Source organism: Oreochromis niloticus, linkage group LG13, assembly GCF_001858045.2.
Source record: "Oreochromis niloticus isolate F11D_XX linkage group LG13, O_niloticus_UMD_NMBU, whole genome shotgun sequence".
NCBI classification, from domain to species: Eukaryota; Metazoa; Chordata; class Actinopteri; order Cichliformes; family Cichlidae; genus Oreochromis; species Oreochromis niloticus.
This window is the reverse complement of record NC_031978.2, coordinates 23755523-23780472: the sequence shown is the minus strand read 5'-3', so window position 1 is coordinate 23780472 and position 24950 is coordinate 23755523. Positions and strand designations below refer to the sequence as shown.

The window sequence follows — 24950 nt, the reverse complement described above, 5'->3', positions numbered from 1 at the left end:
TCTCTCATGATCCATGCATTTCTTTTTCTTCCCTTTCCCTTCTGCTCTGTATGATGTTGTCCAGCCCCCTGATGTGCAGTGACCCCTCCCCCATCCACCCATCACATCAGTGCTTAGGTCGGTTGTTGCCTCAGCTGTTGAAGTGTCACCCTCCCTGACCCTGGTGAGTGTGGTCAACTTTGCACCTTCATCATCTGGTACCTCACAGTGTAAGACACCTGCTTTTGACCATATGACACACGTGTAAAATCTGTTTCATACCATACATAAGCTAACAGAGTAAATAACCTCCTTTTGACAGTTATGACACAGGAAGGAAGTTGACTTCTCGCCTAAACGTAGGGTAACAGAGAGGCGATGCTATAAAATAGCCTCAGTCCCTGTGCTAAACGTGATGCTTGGCATCAAAAGCTGAGGTGTAACAAAACTTCAGGCACCTGAATAACCGATGTGAAACTTTTCTCCCTGTTGTGTTTCTCTCACAGCGCGTGAGAAAATCACACTTTCACTCTAAATGTTGCCAAGTTCGCTTGTTAAAGTGATGCTTTACATCACTTGACTTTATGGTTTTGTCATGTCGTACTGTAAGTTGCGTAATGATAAAAGACTGTTTTGCAATGAATCTGTTCGAGGTGCTTGACATAATCTTTAATACAAAGATAAAGATCTTTTCAGACTATCGTTGTTTTGATGGGGTTGGGGGATTCACGGGCTAATACTGGACTCGTGACAAAAATGAAGACAAATCAAAAACAAGTGTGCTTATTTTCTGCTTTTTCTTTCCAAAATTTGCTTTTTTTCCTTCCGGTCTATGCTGATTCTGTTTCCTTCCACATAAAATCTTAAAATTTAAACTCATGTGTTTATCACATTCTTGTTTTCCTGCCAACAGTTTGTTCAGTGTGTCAATTAAATAACAAGAAGCTTTTGCCAGCAATGTTTACTTTCATGCTTGATCGCATGTGCATGCATCATACAAACAAATATGGACCCACTTTTGAAAACATTGCTGCTGCAGGAGTTGTGGTTCAGACCTCCACAGGGTATATTAACGTGTACTTTAAAAAATTTACTTGAATCAATATATTCCATGCATGTGAATTATCTTTATTTAGAGGATTTAAATGTGGCTTTATACTATTTTTAATGGACCAGTTGTGGGGATTCATTTAATAACCATACCTTCCAAAAAGCAGTGTAGGGATCACCCTAAGCTTGTAGATCTTGTTGTGTAATGTAATATGTGGTGTCTGTTCTTTGGCTTTGTGACCTAGACACTTGGGGCAGCTGCATCAGTCAGGGATCAGTGTTGCCCGAATGAATCCAGTCAGCGGTATCAGATTAGCGGAGGCGTAAAGCTAGCTCCTGTGTGGCATAGGAGACAGCAGTACGCTGGCTTAGTGGCTCACCCGTCTGTCGGCAAGGTATTAACACACTACCCTGGAAAAGTAATGCAGTTAAAAGTGGTCAGATTACGTGTCTTACCGGTAAGAAAGTTCCTGTTGCCTTCCAGCTCTAATGACAGATTTGTGCTTGGCGGTCAGGCTCTGACCGCTGCACTGTGACAAAACAGATTTCATCATTATATGGTCTTTGTTTCCCCACACTGATAGATGCCTCAGTACTATTAAGGTTACTACTTTTATTGCTAATATTGTTAATCGTGAACTTTCATAGTGCTCTCCAGTAGGGCAGGCTTTTTGTTCAAAGTGTTAATGCTTCACTTTGCTAATAAGTTTATGGAGTTGGGGCAAAGATTATATTAGAATATTAGAAAGATGCTTAAAAAAAAGTGGTTATTTCCATCAAAATGGCATTAAAAATATTATATCTACAGGACTTGTAATTTTGGTAACTTATTTTTCTCTTTGAGTGTGTTTTAAATCAATGCTTTTTCATTCCAGTGCTTTTATAGTAGGAGGTTAGAGAGGAGAGAGAAAATATACTGGCTCCCAGCACTTTATCTGACCTGAAAAATCTATATTGGAGCAATACGCTCACATAATGACATTAGAGGCTTTTACATCACTATTGAATGGACTCTGCTACCATTTCGAATGATTGTAAAACCTAAAAATGTTACAGTAGCTGTCACTTTAAAAGAAAATGCTTTCAGGTCCTCTTTGTTTTAGCACATGTACATAATAACCTGGGTTTGATTTATGTTGCTACTCTTGTGTCTCATTTGTGTGTCTCTGTGTGTTATCAGGTCAGCCTTCAGAGCCTGGAGAATTTCCTTTGTCTCTTCCACTACGTGCAGCACCACTGCAAACACAGCAGCAAAGATGCACTGAAATTCTGGTAAGGTCTCATCACTCTGTCAGTGTCTTAACACCTCATTATAAGACATTTGTGTCACTTTGCCAGGATAAAACCTATGCATGAAATGAGCTTTTGAAAATCTGGTGCAACAGTGGAATCATAAAGACATATTTATTAGCATTATTGTAGGCTAATAACACAATAACTATAGTTGTGTCTCAAACTATGTTGTCAAAATCAAACAATCAAGTTTAAGAAAATAAACAAGGCCACATGCAACTTAATGTATATATTCAATTCAGTTCAGTTTTATTAATATAGCGCCCAATCACAACAGCGGTCACCACAAGGCGCTTTATATTTTAACGTAAAGGCCCTACAATAATACAATGGAACCAGTGTGTTATAGATTGGATGCAGTGCCTGCAAACATGCAGGAACTGCAGTTATTTTAGTCCTCTTTTTCTCTGTTTTGGCAAAAGAATGGCAGAAATGACACATTTGTTTATATCCTTTTATGTCCTGCCTCTATAGTAGAGGTTTGAGGAATTATGTAATCATGGTGCATTAGCGTTTGGAGTACCTTACTGCATAGATTTACATACTGATGAGGAAAATTGTGGGACTTTAGGAACCTCGAGTACCTCTTGTTTGTATTCTGTTGAGTGTGAGTAAGTCGGTCTCTCACACACACACACACACACGCAGTCTGCCTAGAATTAAGTGGATGCATTAGCATTTGCAATCCACATGTTCCTTCAGCTGAAAAATCATTGTTAAAATACCTAAAATAATGTCCTTGTGTAAAGACGAGCTTGAGGCGTTTTGATGTTTTGCTCTGTGAGATCACTTACTGAACACTAATTTGCTTAATTAACAGAGCTTTTTTATGTGAAAATGAAGCAGTTGGCTAACAGATGTTAGAAACAAGACCTCTTGCTACACTGCTTCTTACATTGGACTAGGTTGTAGATTTGCAATTGTGTGATGTTACTGTGGTTTATTTTAAACCGGCAGATGCTTACACTTTTATAAGTAATATTGTTAGAGGAACATGATCACAGAGTAAAGTAATACCTTTACTGCCTACATGCTTACATGTGAGCAAAGAGTTGTGCCAAACCTTAAAAAAAGCATGTTTATTTGAAGAGGCAACGTCCAGTATACATATAGTTATAGTTAAAAAACAAAAAAATATAAAAGGAAAATACTTGGACTGCATTTTGAAATAAACTCCTTTTACTTGAAATTGTTTAAACAAACGTGAGTAGAAGTGTTGTTTCTTTTTTTTTGTTGCAAAACTAGAACTGAGAGAGGAATTGAAAAATTCGACTGTAAGACTTATACAAAGTTCTGAAATGATACAGGAAGATTAGTGACCGTAGTACCGCTAATCCTCCAATCACAGTGACAATGTCCACGGTCTAAAAGTGAAAAAGAGATGTCACGGGAGTATCGGTGATGGTCTGGATTTCTGTGACTCAGACAGTCCTAAGATTACAGTGTCAGTCTGTACTGATAATGGCCAAGAAGTGAAAAAAATAAATCCTTATTTGCTCTTTGGTACAAAATTGTAAATTTTACTAAATGAAATAAAAGAACTTGTAGACCAAGATTAAAAATTTGATTAAAAATTAAAGAGATCTGAGGCAATCTGTTATAATAAATTTTTTTAAATGGCTTTATTCCAGCTGCATGGTTAACCTAAGATATATAGGTGCTCCTTTAGGTCAATAAAAGCATCTTAACTTCTATTAAAACTAATTTACTAAAGAGAGTGCATTGTAGTTCCTTGATTTCTATGCGTATACCCTGCTCAAAAAAATTAAAGGAGCTCTTTGAAAACACATCAGATCTCAAAAAGAAATCATGCTGGATATCTATACTGATATGGACTGGGTAACCACCAAACTGGTCGTGCAGATTAACAGGTAGCATAACGCTCTCCACGGCTTCTCCTGACCCTTTCACATCTGTCACATCTGCTAAGGGTAAACCTGTTCTCATCTATGAAAAGCACAGGGCTCCAGTGGTGGACCTGCCAATTCTGATTTCCTATGACAAATGCTAATCTGCTCCATGGTGACAGGCAGTGAGCACAGAGCCCTCTAGAGGACATCAGGCCCTCATGAAGTCATTCTGTAGCTCTGGCAGTGCTCATCCTGCTCTTCTTTGAACAAAAGAGCAGATATTGGTCCTGCTGATTGGTTAAGGACCTTTTACAGCCATTTCCAGCTCTCCTTGACTAACTGCCTGTTTCCTGGAATCTCCTCCATGCTGTTGAGACAGGAAACCTTCTAGCAATGGCACATATAAATGTGCCATCCAGGAGGAGTTGAACTACCTGTGCAACCTTCTTTAGGGTCCATGTATCTCCTTGTGCTACCAGTAGTGACTCTGACCGTAGCCAAATGCAAAACTAGTGAAAAAACAGTCAGAAAAGATGAGGAGGGAAAAATGTCAGTGTCCTCCACGTGTAAAACCATTCCTGTTTTGGGCCTTGTCTCATTGTTGCTCCTCTAGTGCACCTGCTGTAAATTTGATTAACACCAAAGAAGAAACTGATTAACAACCTTGTCTACTACTGAACTGACCAGATCAATATCCCAGAAGATTAACTGACTTCATGCTGTACTCTGATTAAAATGTGCTGCTCCTCTTTTTTTTTTTTCCACGTTAAACTGAATCAGGTTGAATTTCAGGAAACGCTTCAGTACTATTACCAAAAAATATTTGTTCAGTCAGAAGGAGTCCAGCATGTTTTAGACAGGCTAGCATACTCCTGTTAGTAAAGCACACAGGTGGGAATGCAGTTGCATCATTAAGTGCTGTTGAGACGACACCACGAATGCCTGTGGTGCTGGATGACAAGGTGACTCCCATTCTTCCGAGCACTTGTGAGAAGGGAACACAATGATAACAATGATAAAATCACAGAGTTTCTAAACAAGATAAAAAAGGAAGACCTTACTACCTTACCTGATCCAGTAGAATGCCTATGGAGAATACAAACGAGAACGATGACGCAAAACAACCCTCACAAAAAAAACAGTCCCTTAAAGATAGCGGGGCATCTGTTCAAAAATCTGTGCAATGCTTAGACCCTCCTCACCGAAGAGGATTGAATGTCCCATTAAAAATCCAGAAAACTGCACAATAGAGTAATGAAGTGTGTAATACTACTCTGGATGTACTGACTTCTGTTGATTTCTGTGTAAATCTGTGTCAAACGTATAAGCCCGGAGTCCACTGTCCCGATTGTTGTTGTTTACAAGCAGCCATGAAAACTCACTTAAGTCTTAATTGACAGATTTAAATTCATTACCTTTTTTTTTTTTTTTGCATTAAATTTGCATTAATTATCTAATCTCATATTGATTGTAGTAGAACCAGAACTACAGATGCAGGAGATAAACGGTGCTGACAGTCTGTTAACAGTGCACGCCACACAGGAATCCTTTCAATGACACTGGCGTTTTTACTCATAGATGAGGGGAGCTGTATTTGAATATTATCCAATGCATGACTCAAATGACAAAGCTGAACAAAGCATCCACTGTAACGATAACTGGGTTTGAGTGAAGAACGTCACAGTTTTTGGCCTGGGGATAAACCCAAAACTTGACATCTGCAGTGGGAATCTTTCATGGAAATCGTTTCGAAGTACTGAATTTCTAATTAAGGTCTTGTGGTAGCAGGACAAAGCAGGTGAATTAGATCAGATATTGATGACAAAGAACTTTGAAAAACAAAAACAAAAAACAAAACTGTAGGGTACTTTCTATTAATTTACAAACCTGTACTAAAGTTTTCTAAATTTCACAAAAACACAGGCTGAGCTGTCACTAAACTCTCTTAAACACGGTGGCTGTAAACTGATGGTATATTTGCAGGGCTGTCACATTGATCATAGTGATGATTTTGAGCTATTAGCATTTCTTGATCTCTAATAACATTGGAAAAAAATGGTGCATGCAGATTTTTCAAGAATTTGTTAGACCAACTGTCATAAAAAAAGACAAATATTTTAGCAACCTGACAAACACTTGTTTAAAGCTTCAAATTTACATTGTTTATTAGGCAAATAATAAACCAAATTTTTATATGCAAATTTGAGTCGGCACACTGGATTTCTCAGAAATTAATCAAGCATAAAATTCAGCCACTAAAAGAACATTTTCTGTTCAGAGATGTAATTTGGTGTCTTAATCAAACATCCCGAATTACAGTGTTTGTTTTTTTTTTTTCAAACAGTCAATTTGAAAATTCATGGATTAAAAACAGTAAGTAATAGTAATACTTTAGCATTACAAATGTAATTTTGAATCAAGTGCTTGCGCATACTGGTGAAGTCACCACCACCAGAAACATAACAAAATGATATTGTCAGTACTGTTTTGCCAGTACTGTACTGTTAATTTAGGGTAACTGTGGCGTAAACCTTACACTGGGTGGTGGTGTAGTATTCTGAAACACTGTACACAAATTTATCTGCTTCTTTTAAAAATTATTCAGTGCTTTGAACTTTGATCAAATATTCAGGGAAATGAAAAATGCTGTGCACACACTACTAATTACAGTAAGACGTGTTTGAAAAATGTGAGATCCAAAAGTTGTTTGTCAAATTGAGTGGCTTGAATTAGGTAACTGTGAAGCAATTTTTGGCAAATTCAGCAAATTTAATCAATGAGCTGATATATTTACTCATGTACCGAAGGTTCAATTTGAGATTTATAAGAATTTAGATTCGTTGCAACTGCATTATGCAAGCCAAATTACATGCAAATTCATGCAGCCAGTTATGAGATATAAATGCTTCCAGGTTGTGGTGCCACCGATTAGTGAAGCACAGTTTGCTTTATTACATCAGACTACTGGAAAAAGTCCTGAACATCTCTAGAATTTAAGGTTGAAATCACAACGTGTTTACGAGTTTTTGAAAGCGTTTGAAAATGAAAGGAAATGAAGGGAAAATAAAAGCAGCTCAATGTGGGCAACCTCAAATATTCAGAGTCAAAATGGTAGCGAAGGCTTTTTGGGAAAGGTTAACTGTCCTCAGAGACAGTTAGAAAGCTTCTGTAAGGAGAGGCAGATCTATACAAAGGCACAATTTTAGACCTGGCTCACAAAACCAGGTGTTGCAGCTGGATTTTCTAAAATGTGCCGCCCTCTTTTCTCTTTTCTTTAGCCAATTCACTTCATCTACTTTCTTCTTGTGACCTTATCTTTTTCTGAGTCTTGCCGGCAGTGAATATCTGCAGCCCACTCCTCTTTCCGACAGTGCTGTTTTTTTGTTTTTTAATATTTATTCATTGTGTAAACCTTATGGCCTTAATTAGAGCCAATATTGAACTTGCAATAAATTAAAAAATAAACATGGTTTTTATATTTAATATGTTACGGAAATGGTGTTTACTGATTGGAAAAGTATAATTAGAAATAGTTGGGGGAAAAATTAATTAAAATTTGCATTTCAAATTCATCACCGTGCAAGGTTAATTTGTAAAGATGAAAGCAGCAAAAAGTTTGAGAAATATCTTCTTTTTTTTTTTGGTAAAGTTTCCCTTATGGCACCTTCTCTGCGTATCCTCTGCAAGGCTCTGTGTGCATTAAAGAAAACCTCTCAGCTGTTGTAGTGGAGGATACAAAGGCAGTTACTATGAATGATGGTTGAGGTCTAGTACGGGGCACTGGAGGCTGATCAGTACACTCAGAGGGCCACTCCCATCGCCATGTGACATCACATGCTTTCATGTGATACGCTGATCTACTGCGAATCTGGAAAGCTTCCATTTGAAATTCCAATTTAATGGAATTTGTGCTGCAGAACAGAAAATTCAGTCAGTAGTCATGTGAGATGGTATGCAGATACAGCCAGCAGAGCTGCAGTCAAGCTTGGAGCACACAAAAGATGACTGGAAGGAAACTATTTGGCCCAGTAACATTTGGTAAGATAAGAAGGACTGTGCATGTTGCAAAGGTTTGTGTCAGAAATGGGTGTTTTTTTTGTTCTTTTAAATTAAGTACATGTTGAAGATTTTATTAACCAAGCCCTCCTGTGTGTAGATTATCGTATTGTAAGCAGGTTTGGATTAGAGGTGAAATGTAAACATCCAAGTGTGAACACTGAGTTATTGGTTCTGTCTGATGGAATTAATCATGTCTTGAATTCACGTTGTGCTGTGTTACAGGAATTGTTCTGAAATGGTGATTGAAGGAGGTGTGTGGCTCACAGCTTATGGTGCACGTGGTTGCGGCAGTCATGCACATACAAGCCTGGAGCCGCTCTAAATGGCTTTCTTAGTAGAATAAGCGCAGTTTCCTGTTTGATTTGTTATCAGTACGAATCAACAATTTTATGTTTGATCGTAATGAGCGTAATTGGAGCGTTGATTTGTTTTGCTCGTTTTTACAATGCCTTGTATAGTCTGGCTGTCTCAGGGAGGTTGGGTTTGGCGGTTTTTCATTCATCGCATGGTTTTATGTCGTAGATCTGACGTCACCAGTGGATTGTAAAGAGAATGCGGTTTTACAAAACAAAGGCTGAACTAATGTGATTACATCTTTGTTTTGTCTCATTAGTTGGAGCTTGTTCATCTGGAAAAAAAAAAAACGCTCCATGTCTGAAGCTTTTTAGTTGATCTTACAATTATGATAATTAATACTACAAAGCTACACAGCCATCTCAACATATTATGGCAAAAGGATTATTTGTGTTTGTTTTTGGAATGTTTTTTTTCTTTTTTTAGAGGTAAGTGAGCGCTGTGGTATATCTGTATTTGCTAAAATCAGATATTCACGTGCTTCCTCATGTGCCATTGCAGTGTAATTGTTTTATTTGATACTAAGGACTGAACTCTTAACCCATTAGTTTTTCTTTAGGTCACTTTCATAGTTGAGAGTTTTCCACTTACATGTGTTTTCTTTTACTTTAGAGTAATTTACTATCGTTCTACTGAGCGAGTTAAGTTACAAACACACTAATAGCAAGGTGTATTTTACTGTTTGTCCACTAATGCTCGTGAAGAAGGAAACCAGAGTTTTTCAGTTTCATAATGCTACAATCCAAAATATTTATGAGTGTTTTGATGTGTTTGTCTTCTGTTATAGCTCAGACATGAGTGGGGCCAGTAACACACTGGCACGGGAGTTCTTGACTGATGTGCATCAGCTCTGCAGTGCGGTAGCCCAGAGAGCAGAGGCACGGGAGGAAGATGAGGAGGAAAGTCACATGGTGGCTCTGGGCGAGTACCTGGTCAGGGGACGGGGCTTCCTGCTGCTCAGTACCCTGGACTCGATCATCGATCAGGTAAGGAGAAGTCAAGTGCACCCATCCTGACTTTGATAATAGAAAAAAAGATTCTTTATGTATTTAATTCCACAAAAAGTTAACCTTTCTGTGCTGTAGTTACAGAGAACCCAAAAACATTTATCATTTATGCAGCTTTGCCAACACCAGCGTATCAGATTCAAATTTCTCTTCACTTGCCGCCTTTTGCAGCATCTAATCTCTTGATCAAGGGGAAACTGCAGATAGACTTTGCATGACGGAGATGAAATATAGTTAAAGCACATGACAGAAATGAAAGAATGGAGATATTTAATGATCGCAGTGCACTAAGCCCTCAGGTAAATGTCCATTATGCATTGATAAGACGCGATAACATTTTAAGAGTGAACAAGATGGGATTTAGTTGAGCATGCTGTATATTTTAAAATTTCCTGGAGTTTGATGGTTGTCAGTAACTTTCTCTATGCTTTTTTTAAGTGCCTGGAGGTGACTACTGTTGTGATTTGTCGATATATAAATAACGTTGGATTGAATTGACTGCTTTTCTATGCTTCTAGAACCTTTATTCACATTAGGGGACTTCCAGGCTTTATAGCCAATTCTTTTACTGCCACAGAGCCAGCATTTTCTGTTTGTTCAAAGGCAATTTCGGCTCCTACAATACATCTGTTTCTGGTGTTTGCACAACTTACAAGATGGTTTTATCATAAGAGGAAACTGGTGATGCCCACACGCAGTTGATGACATGAATGATTGCAAAGAGACGGTCTTTCTGCTCCTGCTATATGCAAATTATTGAAGTCTTTATAGAATAGATGAGTTGCACTTAAAAATGCATGCGCGCGTGCACAAACACACGCACACACACACACACACACACGTGCACACACACACACTTGTAATGTGTGTGTGCATTTTTAAAATAAATCATAGAGGACAATTCCTCAGCAATTCTTTGTGATGTGGTCTGAACGATATTAGTACATAGAAATAAATGAAGGCCAAAGTTTCCTACCCACTGTCTATGAGGGTAAGTTGAAGCCTTTATTGTGGTACTTGTGTTAAATAGGATGTGCCTCTTTTAGACACAGTTTTTGTTTCCTCTCTTAACTGGCACCAGGCTCTGACAGAGTGCAGTGTTTTTTCTGCCTACACACTGGTGTACCAGTCTTCAACTTCACCTTGGAGCCCACACTAGAGCGCACTGTGTGTTTTTTATATATTGATTTGGTCTGTGAGTGTTTTTTTGTGTGAAGAAAGTGTTTAGGGGATTTTTCATTTGTTTATTTGTTTATTTATTTTTAATCCACAGTGGTTTTTGCAGCTTTCACATGACTGCTGGAGCGCTTCCCCTTAATAGTTGGTTTGAGAAAAAGATTTCGGGGAAAATGACCTGTGGACGTTATGGTGTTGTGAGACATGTTGCAACTGCTGAGTGGACCTTTTAAAATGTGTATATGATAGAAGGTTCATGCGAGACACAAGTGATTAAACAGGCTGCACATCAGCAAAACTCAGAACGCTCTAGAGTTTCATTGCCATTGAAAAAGTCTTATATAAAAACAGTTTTGGTGTGATGCAAGTACCACAAGAAATGCAATCTGTCTTTTTAATATCAAGCAGTTTCTTGAAAAAAAAAAAAGACCTGTTTGTCAGTGTCCCCACTGCCTCATGTTATTCATATCTTTTAGCTAATTTAAAGTATATTTTCTATTTTTGTCCAAGCCTTCAGTGTAAAGCATTCATGTGCAGCTGTGTGCATCAGCAGCGTCCCAGGTGGAACAAAGCCTTCAGAGACACATTATGAAGAACTTGCGCTTTTCAAGCAAATCAGGTTTTAAATCCTAAACTCTACACTTGAGTAGTGTTTGTTCCACTCGGTTGTCATCTCCTCCCACACTGTGTCACCTTCAGTCGGTTTAGATGATTCAGATCTACTCGGTAAAATCCTCTTTAACAGTAGAAGTGTAATTAGTCGTTACATTAGCAGAACAGGATTCCTGTAGTCAACCATATTACATCCTATTGATTTGATTTGTTGCCATCTCTTTGATTTCACCTTAATAGTTTACCTTTTAAATGCTTACTACATATACTACAGCTAGAAAAAAATGTATTGAAGGTGGTGAATCTACACTGAAGTGCCCAATAAAAGTATTTGTGAAAAATTGCAGAGTAATACTAACAGAATATCTGGTGAAGATACTGCTGGATGAATGACCTGCATTTAATTACTGAATGTCGGTGTGAGTCATTTCTGTCTGCAAACAGTTAAAGTTGACACACCCATCGGAGATGTTCTAAAGAACAGAACCATCAAAGGTTGCACTGGAGCACCGACATTTTGAGCCAAGGCAAATAGGCTCGTTGGCCGTATCTCTTACCCTGTATTCACATTTCAATAACAAGTACACTTGAGACAAAAAAAACTGAAAAAGATGGTGCGACTGAACAGTTGTGGCTATAACGTTCACTTACCCCTGGACCAGAAAAAACATAAGAGAAGCACCAATTAGAAACAGAGAAGGAGTAGGACTTCATCCTCTGCCAAGGATGCTATTATTACTCTCCTTTGGGCATTTCCACAGCAAAGTTGTTTGGTGTTGTGTTCATACTCTTCTATTATGAATCGTTAGGAAAAGAACAGCTTATTTTCTATCTACTATCCAAAATGTACCTTTTGCGATAAATGGAGCTGCATATTTGTAAAAAGAAGTAGCTGAACATAATACTTTGAAATGCTCAAAATGATCCTGAAAATGGAAATGAAATGGATTGCACTTTGTCTTTTTCTTTTTTAATGCAGTCTAAGTCAGCATGCGTTATAAACTAAACATACTGTATGTTTTTGCTAAATCAGGAAGCTGTTTAATTCACACATGAAGGAGTAGGTTTATCATTTTTAATTAACACCTGGAGGAGGAATCCCCTGGATAGACATGAGCTCCCCGAGGTCTCAGAAGTAAGTCTGTCATGTAGCTGCTACATTGCTCCTCGATGCGCTTGCATTGAAGATTAAATAACTAATTCAATAAAAGTGCATATAAAAAATAAATGCATTATTTCCAGCTGAAGGAAGTTTTTAAGTTTGTTACATTTAGATACAAAGCAGATTATTGTGTGTGGCAATAATCTATTCATTCTAACTGTTGAAAGTAGTGCAAACCAAGTGTGGTGGGTGTGTCTTGGTGTGACATTGGAGTGTGACCACAGGGAAAAGCAAAGGGAGACTTTCTAGGTAAACTCAGTGTGCTTTGTTGCCCTCTCAGGAGCTGACCTGTCGCGAGGAACTGCTCACTCTGCTGCTGTCTTTACTCCCATTGGTCTGGAAGATTCCCGTGCAGGAGGAAAAAGCCCCAGGTCAGTACCCACACATGACGTGTAATGTAACATGTACCTAAAAATTTCCCTTTAAATGTTTCCATTTCATAAGTATAAAATTAGCTAACCGTTATAGTTACTCTGTTTCGTGTTCTAGCATTTACATTATTCTTAAAAAATTATTACTATCAAGCAATCCCAAAAAGTTGATTATGGGAGAAACGAGACTGAAGAAGTCACTTGAATGAATGACGAAACGTTTCTCCCACTGAAAGTGCGACGTTCAGATGAACACAATCAGCTTTCTGGGATTTACTTACCTGGATGATTGAGCATGCATCAAGACTAACAAGAAGTCTTCCAGCATCAGGTTTGGTGGGTTTATCAGTAATATACAAGAGTCTTTACCCATTGTTCATTTCTTTATATTTTCATTGGAAAATGGGGAAATGAATGCAAGGATTTATGGAAATGTGCAGACACACGTGGAAATAACATATATAAGTGAACATTAAAAGTTAGTGTTTGTTGGGACCACCTTTATTCTTTTGCACAGCTGTAGTTGAGCTTCTTTGTAATTTCTTTAAGTAGCCTTCAGGAATAATTCTCCAGTTTCTTTGGATGTTTGCTGCCTTTTATTCTGTTCTCTGTTAAGACGATCCCACACTGCTTCAATAATGTCGAGGTCCATAACTAATAGTCTTCAACTGTGTTTTTCTATCCATGCTTATGCTTTTACTGCTCTGGGAGTGTGTTTGGGGTCATTTTCAAGCTGAAAAATGAAGCCATTACCATGTTTTTTGCATTGATAATTAAATCTATTTTGAAAAGATCCCTAACACCACTGGCTGAAATACAGCCCACAACCATGATAGAGCCTCCACTGTCTTTTACGGATGGCTGTAGACATTCAGTTGTACCGCTGTCTCAATCTCTTCGGTATATACTGATGACAGTTTGACAGCCATACTTCGACAGAGACCATTTCTGATCAGGCTTTTGCAAAAAGTAAAAGTCTTCAACTGAAGGTCCAGATGCATCTGTTTTTTTTCCTTTCTTATTTCTTAAGGACTTTCAGATACTTTCATATGTTGTGTTTTTAATCGTGCCAATGTTAAATGTCCAAAGAAAATGTTTGAAAGACCTTCATAAACTCTGGAGAACTGCTGGTCAAGACCACTTTAAAAAAATTACAAAACTTTGTCACCTTGGAAACAGACAGAAATTAGGGGGAAGCTCAAGAGTTTTGCACACTACTGTATGTGAAGACACTGAAATTGGTTTTGACTTTAGATTGTGTCTCTAATGTCCTTATTAAATTACTTATTTTTATTTCAGGGCTGTACTTGCATAACACAAACTCTCTACTGTACTTGTTTCGCAACGGATTAATCAATTTTAACCATTTACGACATTGTGAATGATGTTAGTATTACAAGCACAAGCAGCCACAGAACAGGAGAAGAGCAGTGATTACAGAGTCCTGTGACCTCCAGATGACACTGGCATTTAGTACAGGGCTGCCGATCCTTTCTAACATGCACCCTAGACATTTTTACTTTAATTAATTCTTGCTTACTGAGAGTTTGAGCAAACAAGGTACGGCTGCTGAGATGCAGCTGAGCATTACACTTAGGAAGTAATAATTTTGATATTTAAAAAAAGATATTTGTCAGGCTGGTGTCTAACATTAAGTGTCAAATACTAAAATGTGACATTTACAGCTGCTGAGTGTACGTCTACAAGTATACTGGCTAAGGTATGTCTATAGGTAGTCCTATGAAAAATGTTGCCTTTTTGGTATTTGTACAGCAATACCAATTAATACAAGTGTTGTGAGTTTGTGGTATAATCACTCCAGTCGGGGTCAGGTTTTAAGAGAAAAAGGTTGGGGATACCTAAGAGTCAGTCAGGGAGGGTGATTTACAAGATTTATTTGAAGTATGTTAGTCAAGGTACACATAACAATGATTGGCTCCAGCAAGTTCAGATCAAGATCACTTGATGCGTAAAAAGAAATGAATAAAAAAAGGCCCAATGAACCCTCCCAGATTTTATCCCAGGATCTGCAGGTAACTCTTTCAACTGTCTGTGACAAAGTGCATGCATTTACAATCAGAAAGCAATAGAAGAATTTTAACTTGCATGGGTGGAGGGCCAGTAAAAGTCTTTTCTATCCAAAAACAACATTAAAGCTGCAGTTTGCCAGTGAACATATGGGCAAAGAGCTTACCTTTTGGAATATTGTTTGGTCACAGTAATGATAGGATGTAGAGCACAGACCAAAGACGGCTTTTCATGAAAATAACCTCATTCAAACTGTGAAGCATGGTGGTGAAAAAAGTAGGCCTTGGGGTTGCTGCTACGCCTCAGGGATCTGGCAGCTTGTTGGCAGGGCTTTAACTTTTATTTTTGCCTATCAAAGCTTACTTGATGGTGATGTGAAGCTATTTGTAAATGGTAAATGGACTGGTTCTTATATAGCACTTTTCTACTCAATCTGAGCACTCAAAGCCCAGTCTGAGTGCTCACATTGTAGTCTGAATGTCTAAACAATGTAGGACCATTTAATAGGATAGTGGTTCTAAGGACTCAAAGAAATCAACCAAGGAACGGTACAAAAAGAAAAAATGAGGTGGTGTTGAATGGCTTGGTCATAAAGGAAAAGATTTTAATCCCATTCAAATTTGTTGGGGGAACCCTGTATAAGATTTTTTTTTTTTTTCTTATACAGGGTGCCATAGTAGTTTGAAAGGTTACTATACGTTATCCACACAAGCGTTTCACATCTATTGATATTTTTGTTGAAAAGGTTTCTTTTGGTCTTGTTTAAGTATGTCACCTTTATCTGTAGACACCAGGATCAAGTGCTTGTCTAAATACTAAAAAAAAAACAAAAACCAATACTCTCACTTCATGGGATTTTCTTACTTTTTTAGTGATTGCATGCACTTAGAACAAATCTGATAGATATGTATTCTATGTATTGACAGATTTCACCCTGCCGTCCCTGCTGGAGGTATTCCTGAACCGGGAGGTGAAGGCCATCCCTCTCAGAACAGGACTGAAGGCTGCAACAGATGAGCAGACCTCTGGGAAGAGATCCCGTGTTGGCAGCGGTACCTGGAAGTCACGGAGGTCCCGGCGGACAGCTCAGAGATACTCTGTGAAAGATGCTCGCAAGTCTCAGGTTTCTACCTCAGATTCAGAAGCCAACTCTGAAGACAAAACTGGCCCAGGTAGTGCACGGAGCCGAAGATCACATGGCTCCACCATCCAGGTAAGCTGTCAGCATCATCGATCAGACGCCTCGCAGTTCACGTCCACCGGCACCACCACCACAGAAACCATGAGTGCCCCATACCCACATCCCAGAGCCCCTGGATCCCAGATGGCTGACAGCGAAACCCTAACAGACCCAGCTGCAATATCAATATTCAACCGAATGGAAAACTCGCCTTTTGATCTCTGTCATGTGTTGCTTTCCTTGTTGGAGAAAGTGTGTAAATTTGACATGAGCATCAACCACAACCCTGGCCTGGCTGTCAGCGTTGTACCTACTCTCACAGAGATCCTTACTGAATTTGGAGATTGCTGTGGTCCAGGGGGAGACGGTGGAGGTGGGGCAGGACCAGAGGAGCTCGCTGGAGGCTGGACAGAGGAGCCAATTGCACTAGTTCAGAGAATGCTACTACGAACCATCTTGCACCTGATGTCTGTGGATGTAAGTCAGAATGACAGCCTTCCAGACAGCCTGAGACGTAGTCTAACAGACCTGCTGCGAGCTACTCTCAAAATCCGGAGCTGCTTGGACAGACAGAGTAACCCTTTTGCTCCTCGGCCCAAGAAGACTCTACAGGAGGTACAGGATGACTTCTCATTCTCTCGTTATCGCCACAGAGCGCTACTGCTTCCAGAGCTTTTAGAAGGAGTACTGCAAGTCCTGCTGGGTTGCCTGCAGGCTTCCACACCCAACCCTTTTTTCTTTAGTCAAGCTCTAGAGCTCATCCATGAGTTTGTTCAGCACCGTGGCCTAGAGCTCTTTGAGACTACAGTGCTTCGACTGGAGGGACTTGGCAGAGCCAGAGATTCTAAAGTTGGAGGTGAAGCCTCAGAGAGGCTACGAAGCCTCATTGCAGGGGTCTTCAAGATTGTCAGTGCTGTAAAGAAGGCAAAGTCAGAGCAGCTGCATCAGTCTGTATGTGCCCGACGGCGCCATCGTCGCTGTGAATATTCCCACTTCCTGCATCATCACAGAGACTTATCAGGTTTGCCCGTGTCTGCTTTCAAGCAAGCTGCTAGACGCAACCCCTTCGAAGAGGATGGAGAAGGCGGCGGAGAGATGGAGGGTGAAGCAGTACGTTATCCTGAGCGCTGTTGCTGCTTGGCTGCCTGTGCCCACCAATGCCTGCGACTCCTGCAGCGCCTGTCCCCAGCGGGCCAGCTGTGTTGCAGGTATTGGCTGGGGTGCAGGCTGTTGGAATCTGCTGTTGTATGGACCCCCGTTCAGTAGTAGGACCCTTACTCCATGCCTTCAAAGCTCCAGGGCTGCGTAGTTACCAGTCTCATGTTCTTAGTGTCCTGGGGAGACTGATCTTAGACCAGCTTGGTGGGGGACAGCCTTCAGAAAAAGCCAAGCTGGCCTCATGTAACATCTGCACCCTGGATAGCAGCCAGCTGCCAGGCCTGGAGGAGACATTGCAGCACGGGGAACCTTCAGCTATTTCTACCAGCCTGTGTTACCGCTCCCAGGGTATTCTGCCAAGTGGAGGGGGCACTGAGGATATGCTGTGGAAGTGGAATGCTCTGGAGGCCTACCAGGAGCTAGTGTTTGGTGAGGACTGGCAGCTTAGTCAGCAGATAGCTGGCCACGTGTGCCACCTAACTCAGAGGGGCAATGCTATAGTGCAGTGGCAGCTCTACACACACATCTTCAACCCTGTGCTGCAGAGAGGGGTAGAGCTAGCCCACCACGCCCAGCAACTGGGAGTTTCTACTGTCTGTACTCAGGTCTGCAGCTATCACACGCAGTGCCTGCCCGTGGAGGTACTACTTGTTTACCTACAAACGTTACCATCGCTTCTCAAATCAAGGTGAGCTGGTTCACAGGTTTAGTTAGTTTAAAATATATTTCTCAGTTTTCCCTGTTTTTGTGTGTGTTTGTGTGTTTGTGTGTGTGTGTGGGGGGGGGGGGGTGTCGTCCCTGTAGCATTTTAGGGTTGTGTAGTCCCTGTAGCATTTTAGGGTTGTGTAAGTTTCTATATGTAAAATATGAATCTAAATCTGTGTTTTAGATTCAGATGTCCATTTAACCTGAAAGAAAGCAGCAAAGTTCTTTGGTTATGGATATTTTTAGAAGCATCAGCAATTTATTTTTATAAATTTCTTCTGAAAGTCAAGTGATATAGATGTTTGTTTTGAAAGATATTGCAAATTTCTTACTTATGAAATGGATTCCTGTCCTTTTGATACAATAACCTAAAGCAAATATAATCCGCCAGTTCAAAGTAGGATACCTAATCTACTTGGAATTTATTTGTCATTAGATATATCACTCCAGGTCATTGCTAATTAATGCTAATCAATAATTTACCACTGCTTTGTGAACTCAGCGAGAGAGAGAGGATTATTGATAGTTTATGTAACCGTGTCGTGAGTACAGTAGCATAACATAGCAGAAGCAGATAATATTTGCTCATGTGCTTTTATCAAAATGCTGGCAAATGTGAAGTTGTGTAAAACTGTATTTTTGGTTTTTGGTGTGGATATTCTCAGTTGTCTGTAGAATTCTGAGATGTTGAGACAATCCAGAGACATACAGGTTAAGTAAACTCTGAAACGCCCATAGAATGGGATGTGCAGAGGTTTGTGCCTGTGTGTTAACCCAAGTGACCTGTCTAGATTACATCTCAGCGGCCGCTCTACACATGCTGTGATTGGTTGCATGTTCTTGCGACCCTCAGCAAGATCGGGAGTGTTAAAAAATAGATGGCTGGATGCTTTGAGATGTTTTGTCAGCAGTAGGCTGATAGATTTCCTTATTAAAATTCAGAGAGTTCTCTGCTCCCTGCAGGTTTGACTGACATCTGTGATGGGTTTGTTTTTTTTCTTTTATCCAATCCTCTGAATTACATTTTACAACTCTTTAGAGCATAACAATAAACTATTCAGATCAGTGTTCCCAAATATTTCATTAAAAGGATTGATATATAACCGCTAAAAAGTGGATTTGCAGTGTAGTTACATTCCTACAATGAATGCTTATTTACAGTTTTTGTCTGATAAAATATTTATTGATAAAAAGTCCATGTGTTTTAACAGAAAAAAACATTAATAGCCTAATAGCTAATCAGTTTAACTCTGCTGCTGTTTTTTGAGACCAAATGCACAACAATTTACTTTCAGATTCAGAAAAGAACGAATCAAAATTCTCAGCTTGTGTTGAGACTTTTAGTTTAATTAATAGACTATAAATGTAGATCTATAAGTTTATATGAACAAGTTTTCACTTATAATCAAAGCCCAAATGAAGGGATATAAAATTTACAATTAAAACTCTCTTTTATGATTTCTGCAGCAACTTTAAGGTTTTTAAAAAAGTGCCAGATTCAGTTGTTCGGTATACGATGGATGTAGTTGTAGATCTAGTTGTATTGGTCTGTTTTATTATAACCTTAGCTCACAGAACATTGGTGTGTGGCTGGCTTACTATGATGTTAAATCTGTACTGCTCTCAAGGATGAAATAGAAGGACCACATTTCCCCATGAAGTCTGCAACATTACTCCAACATTACTCAAAATTAAAAAGTCTTCATTGGTACTGAATTTGCAGTTGCATATGGTCGGACCTCACATCTTTGCACATGGTCACTCTCGCTAGGTTAGACTATACAGCTCCATCTACTGGGCTATATACATATTTGTTCCAAATATAGCTGCAAAGTTAGCTGGCTGCAAAGCGGTGATTAACTTGTGTTGTTTAGGTTGACAGACGGATGAAAATTAGGCGAAATAGTATCCACAGATCGTTTGCTTTTCAGCACATTCATGTATGAGTTACACAGATTGGCGCTTCAGAGCCTTCAGTACTGCGGGAAAAGGTTTGAGCGACATGTGTCAGATTTTTCTGTCTTTCGTGGTCTCAAAAACCGAGTGATTGAATTGATGAGGACTGAATTTTAATATTTGTGTGATCATGCTTCACCTGGATGGGCAAAACCAATCCTACTTAAGTGGTTTTTACATCACCTTCTTATGCAGTCTGCTCATGCAGGAAAAGTTATCGAAAGATAACCTGAAAGACGAGCAGCTTTTCTTCAAAGTTGCACATGATCTGATGCGTTGCCCGCCACTGCATCATCTCCTGCTCTCGTTTCGGTTTCTGCGTAGCAGGAATCATATTTTTCAGAAGTGAGCATTAAATATGCAGACTAATGAATAGCCATCCTGATGGACTTTCAGACCACTAATGAAAGGAGGAAATGTTGTGAAGAAGCAGATTTAATCAACTCTACATTTATTTAGAGGAAGACTGGAGAAAAGGAGTTTAAATTGGAGAAAAGAAATCAACAAGTTAATAATCTGTTAAATTTGTTTCGTGTTTCACGCTCCCATCTCAAAGCTCTAACTGAACATCTGTGTCACTGCACACTGCAGAGAAAACTCCATGCTGAGATTAAAGTGGTTGTTTTTGGGTTTTTTGTGGGATTTCAGTCCGTTTGTAATGTTAGCACTTCTCTCAAGTTGTTTTTCCACACCAAATGTTGATTTCACTCAGAGGTGACGCTTTATTCTTTCACCATAATTTACCTTGTGCTGTGATAGCCTCATTTATTATTCATCATAGCCTCAGTAGTGTGTGTGTATATCACCAGTAAACAAATTTAAAAGGGTAAGGTGTCAGCTGTGTTTTCCCAGTAAAAATATGATTTGCCTTAAGATAACAAGTCGTGAATTTGTCTTTCATGTTGCTCAATAGAATGAACATGAAGCAGAAAAGACATTGGAGAACAAAGAAAACGCAGTAAATAAAGAATAGCAGGTGTGTCCGTGTGCATTATTGTAGATGATGACTTATTTATGTAAAGGTGTTGTGCTGGAGAGAAAATTATTTCTGCAACCTGATGAGAACAAATGGAGTTGGCGTGTGAAGGCTCCTGCGTGATGAGGTTTTTTTCTGTCACTGGCTGGTTACAGCACTTGTCTGATTGAACTGAGCGGTGCTTTTTATTTTAATAAGGGAGCGCTACGGTAGGAGGGTTTTGTGTGCACTCTACACATCTACCAGAGTTGTCAGCATGTTGTTTATTTTGCTGGCTAATAAGAAGTACAACCCCAGTTCCAAAAAAAGTTGGGATGCTGTGGAAAATGCAAATGACAGAATGTAATGATGTGCAGATTTCATAAGCCCATATTACATTTGCAGCAGAAGATAGAAAATGTATGTTTAAACTGAGAAAACATGCAATTTCAAGAAAAAGGTCATTTTTAATTTGATGGCAGCAACACGGCTTAAAAACGTTGGAACAGGATCGTGTTCACATGTTCACAATCATGTAGCATCTCCTCTTCTTTTAATAACAGTCCATAAACCTCTGTGAAATGAGGACACTAGCTGCTGGAGAGAAATGTTGTCCCATTCTTATCTGATACAGGATTCTAGCTGCTCAACAGTCCTGGATCTTCTTTGTCACCCATTCCATTTCGTGATACACTAAACGTTTTCAATTGGTGAAATGTCCTCAGGATTCTTCTACTATGGAGCCATGCTGTTGTAGTAGATGTAGTATGCAGTTTAGACCTTCCCTAAAAAAAGGCATTGTCTGGATGGGAGCATATGTTGCTCTAAAACCTGGATATACATTTCAGCAGTGATGGTGCTTTTCCAGATGTGCAGTACCATAGGCACTTAGGCACCCCCATACCATCAGACGTGCAGGCTTTTAAACTGAACGCTGATAGCAAGTCAGATATTCCCTCTCCTCTTTAGTCCAGAGGGTGTGATATCTATGGTTTTCAGAAAGACTTGGTACATTTTCTAAGTACAAATATTTTATATGTTTTATGTTTTATTTATGTTCTGTTGTGACTGATAATAATTCATGGGATTCTGTTTCTATTTACATTTTACATAGCTTCTCATCAGTTTTGGTGTTGGGTTTATATGTATACCCGTTCTTTATGAGGGGGGTAATAAATGACACAGTGCATTTTAATGTGAAAAACAAGTTATTAAAATGTCCTTTTTGTTTAACTTAGTTTCTCATCTTTTGTGTTATAGGGTGATCAGAGACCTTTTTATTAGCTGTAATGGACTCAACCAGGTGACAGAGCTTGTCTACTTGGACCAGACGCGCTCTTTAGCTTTGAAGGTGTTTGAGACTCTGATAATAGGCAGTGGAAAGCAGCAGGCTGAGGTGGTGCTTCAGGAGCTGGAGAGTGCTGATGCTGAAGAAAGGGAGGCTGTCTTAGGCCTGGCTGAGGAACTGGGGCCCAGAGGCATCGGAGAAGGCGCACAGAGTCTCAGCAAGTTCTATGAAGGTCTGAAGGAGGCTTATCCACGACATAAGAGCCGTAGCGGGCAGGCTCGTGGACCGGGGCGCAGCCGAACAGAGATCCACCTCCACGTTATCAATCTTTTTCTATGTGTGGCCTTCCTCTGCGTCAGCAAGGAGGCCGATTCCGACCGGGACTCAGCCAACGACTCCGAAGACACGTCAGGTTATGACAGTACAGCGAGTGAACCTCTGGGTGGACGGCTGCCATATCTGTCCCCAGACAGTGTAGCCCTGCCCTCTAAAGAGCAGCTACGACGCGCCGCTGATGTTTGGTCAGTGTGTCGGTGGATCTACCTGGCCAGCCCTTTGTTCCAGAAACAGTTCTTCAGGCTGGGTGGATTGGATGTCTGCTTGCGCCTCATGGCAATGGTCATTCAGAAGCTCTCATGTAAAACAAAGGATGGAAAAGCAAAGAAGAAGAGAGACGGTAAAGGTAAAGGTAGCCCCGACTCCACAGCCACTTCACTGGGACTGGAGGAGACTTCTCATGATGCATCTGAAACCAGCAGCACCAGTCCAGCTGAAGGAAAGACCAAAGATCCAGCAAAGAAACTTGAGGAAGAATGGCAGCTTCAAAGTATTCGTCTCCTTGAGGCTTTGCTGGCTATTTGCCTACACAGTGCTAACTCAGCCCTGCAGAGGATAGAGCCTGAGCTTTCTTATCAGGTATGTTGAGCAATGTGTTTAATTAACTAACCCCTAAACAGTCCAAATACGCAAAAATTTACTTTGGCTTAACTTAAATTGTTTCCTCTCGATTATAGCTCCATTCAGTGGAGGATACCTTGTTAGAGGTGAGAGACCATCTCTCTCGGTCTGGAGTGGTGAACTCTGACCTTGCCATACCCCTGTTTGACTCTCTCCTGAGAGTGGCCTTGGCCGAGGTGTCATCCTGTCCGGATCCCCCCGAGGAGAAGCCAGAGAGGGTGAGTCCTGCCTTAGGAGAACCTGTGAGACAATAAATATTCTCCACTTTCATGAAACACTCATGTATAAAGAGACATGAGGTGCTGTCATTGTTGATCACATCTAATCACTCTATAAAGCTTTTGGCAAAATGTCTCTCCATTAATCTTTATTTGTTGAGCTGAATTCCATTTACTCATTAAAATTAATCTTTTTTAAATCTCTTTTTAAAACCATTTGTTTTCGCTTGCACAATATGTGCCTGTTTTCACACTACTAAAAAGTCCTCATTTTAGATCAGCAGTCACTCATGAAATAAATATTTCAAATGACTATATTAGGGCACTAAATGAAAGCTGCTGTGGGTTCATTATTTGACCTTTTTTGAGCAGTTAGTATCTAGGTGGCCTTTATTGCCCATATCTGTCCTTTTGACTCTATAATAGTTAATGCTTTTCAAAAAAAAGGCTTCCTAATCATACTTTCCTGCCTGTTTTTAACTTCTCTGTCTTTTATGTTACTGTTTTTCTCACTCTTTTAACAAATTCCAGAGATAATTCCTACTGATTTCAGCAACTTGGCAGAAGGGCAAAACAAAAGGGCAAATGCCTTCAAAGGTTTCAGGCAGGGCTGAGAACTGGAGAGAGAGTTGAGAGCCTGTGTGATCAGAAAGAACTGCATTTTCTTGTGTGTGACCCCATGTTATTAACTCTTCATCTCCCACCAGCAACCACTATTAACCAGTCAGACGGACAATAACATACAGTACAAACACGAGTGAAAATTGTATGTTTCATTTTGCTGACTCTTTTGTCTGCAGAGGGAAGCATCTGTGCATCTACAGCGTGTGTTTGAGCACCGTGGTAAAATATAAAGAGCATTGGTGTTTATTTAAGAGGCAAGCGTACAATGAGAGGAAAACCATTTTCCACCCAAGTGTTATCAAGCATCAGTACTGCCGTGTAAGGCCACTCGCACTATGTTGCTAAGCAGCTGTTATCAGCCTGATGTACAACAACAGAAACAGTGAACGTAAATAATTGTAGCCCTTGTGTGGAGCCAGCAGCGGATGCAGCCTCATTTTAAAACCCAGCATGCTGCTGATGTTTCTTTGTTTTAGTGGATTTTACACTCTGCTGTCAGCTCTTCAGACAGACTTAGTTTAATTAACATATTAAGAACATTTTTTTTTAATTCAATCAGTTATCTTCACACGTGTTGACAGTTTCTCATTTGCTCAGTACAGATGGGCCTCTACAAACTCTCACCTCCTTAACAGTGCCACTATCAGTTCAGGCTTTGTTCAGTGTTATTTAAGATTCGCAAGAGACATGACTCTGTTTTTTATTTATTCCGTAAACAAGGCAAACACAAACGAGAAAAAGCCGTCCGCACTTAAATGACTGAAAGTCGCTGTCTCCTGTCTCTCAGCCTTAGATGTGTTTTCTTCGAGTCTTAAAATGCCTGTCTGAATAAGCCTGTTCCAACACAGGAGGATTTGGCTTTTTATATAATAGATTTACCTATTTCCTAAGAGCTTAGTTCTTTCTCAGTGAGCACTGGCAGACTGTGATGTTCGCTTAACCATTACAAGTATGTGCTTGAAGCACCG

The 24950-nt window shown here is 39.8% G+C and overlaps 1 protein-coding gene across 1 annotated transcript in view; it reads left to right on the top strand.

Moving 5' to 3' along the window:
• The first annotated feature begins 1279 nt into the window (after positions 1–1279).
• The window catches only part of lyst (lysosomal trafficking regulator), a 51366-nt gene continuing 27695 nt past the window's right edge, over positions 1280–24950 (top strand). Inside the window, 8 exon segments of the mRNA XM_025897275.1 lie at positions 1280–1424; positions 2210–2301; positions 9373–9571; positions 12823–12913; positions 15868–17315; positions 17318–17967; positions 22156–23098; positions 23197–23358. Coding sequence (XP_025753060.1) covers positions 9380–9571; positions 12823–12913; positions 15868–17315; positions 17318–17967; positions 22156–23098; positions 23197–23358 — 3486 coding nt within the window. The 5' untranslated portion in view covers positions 1280–1424; positions 2210–2301; positions 9373–9379.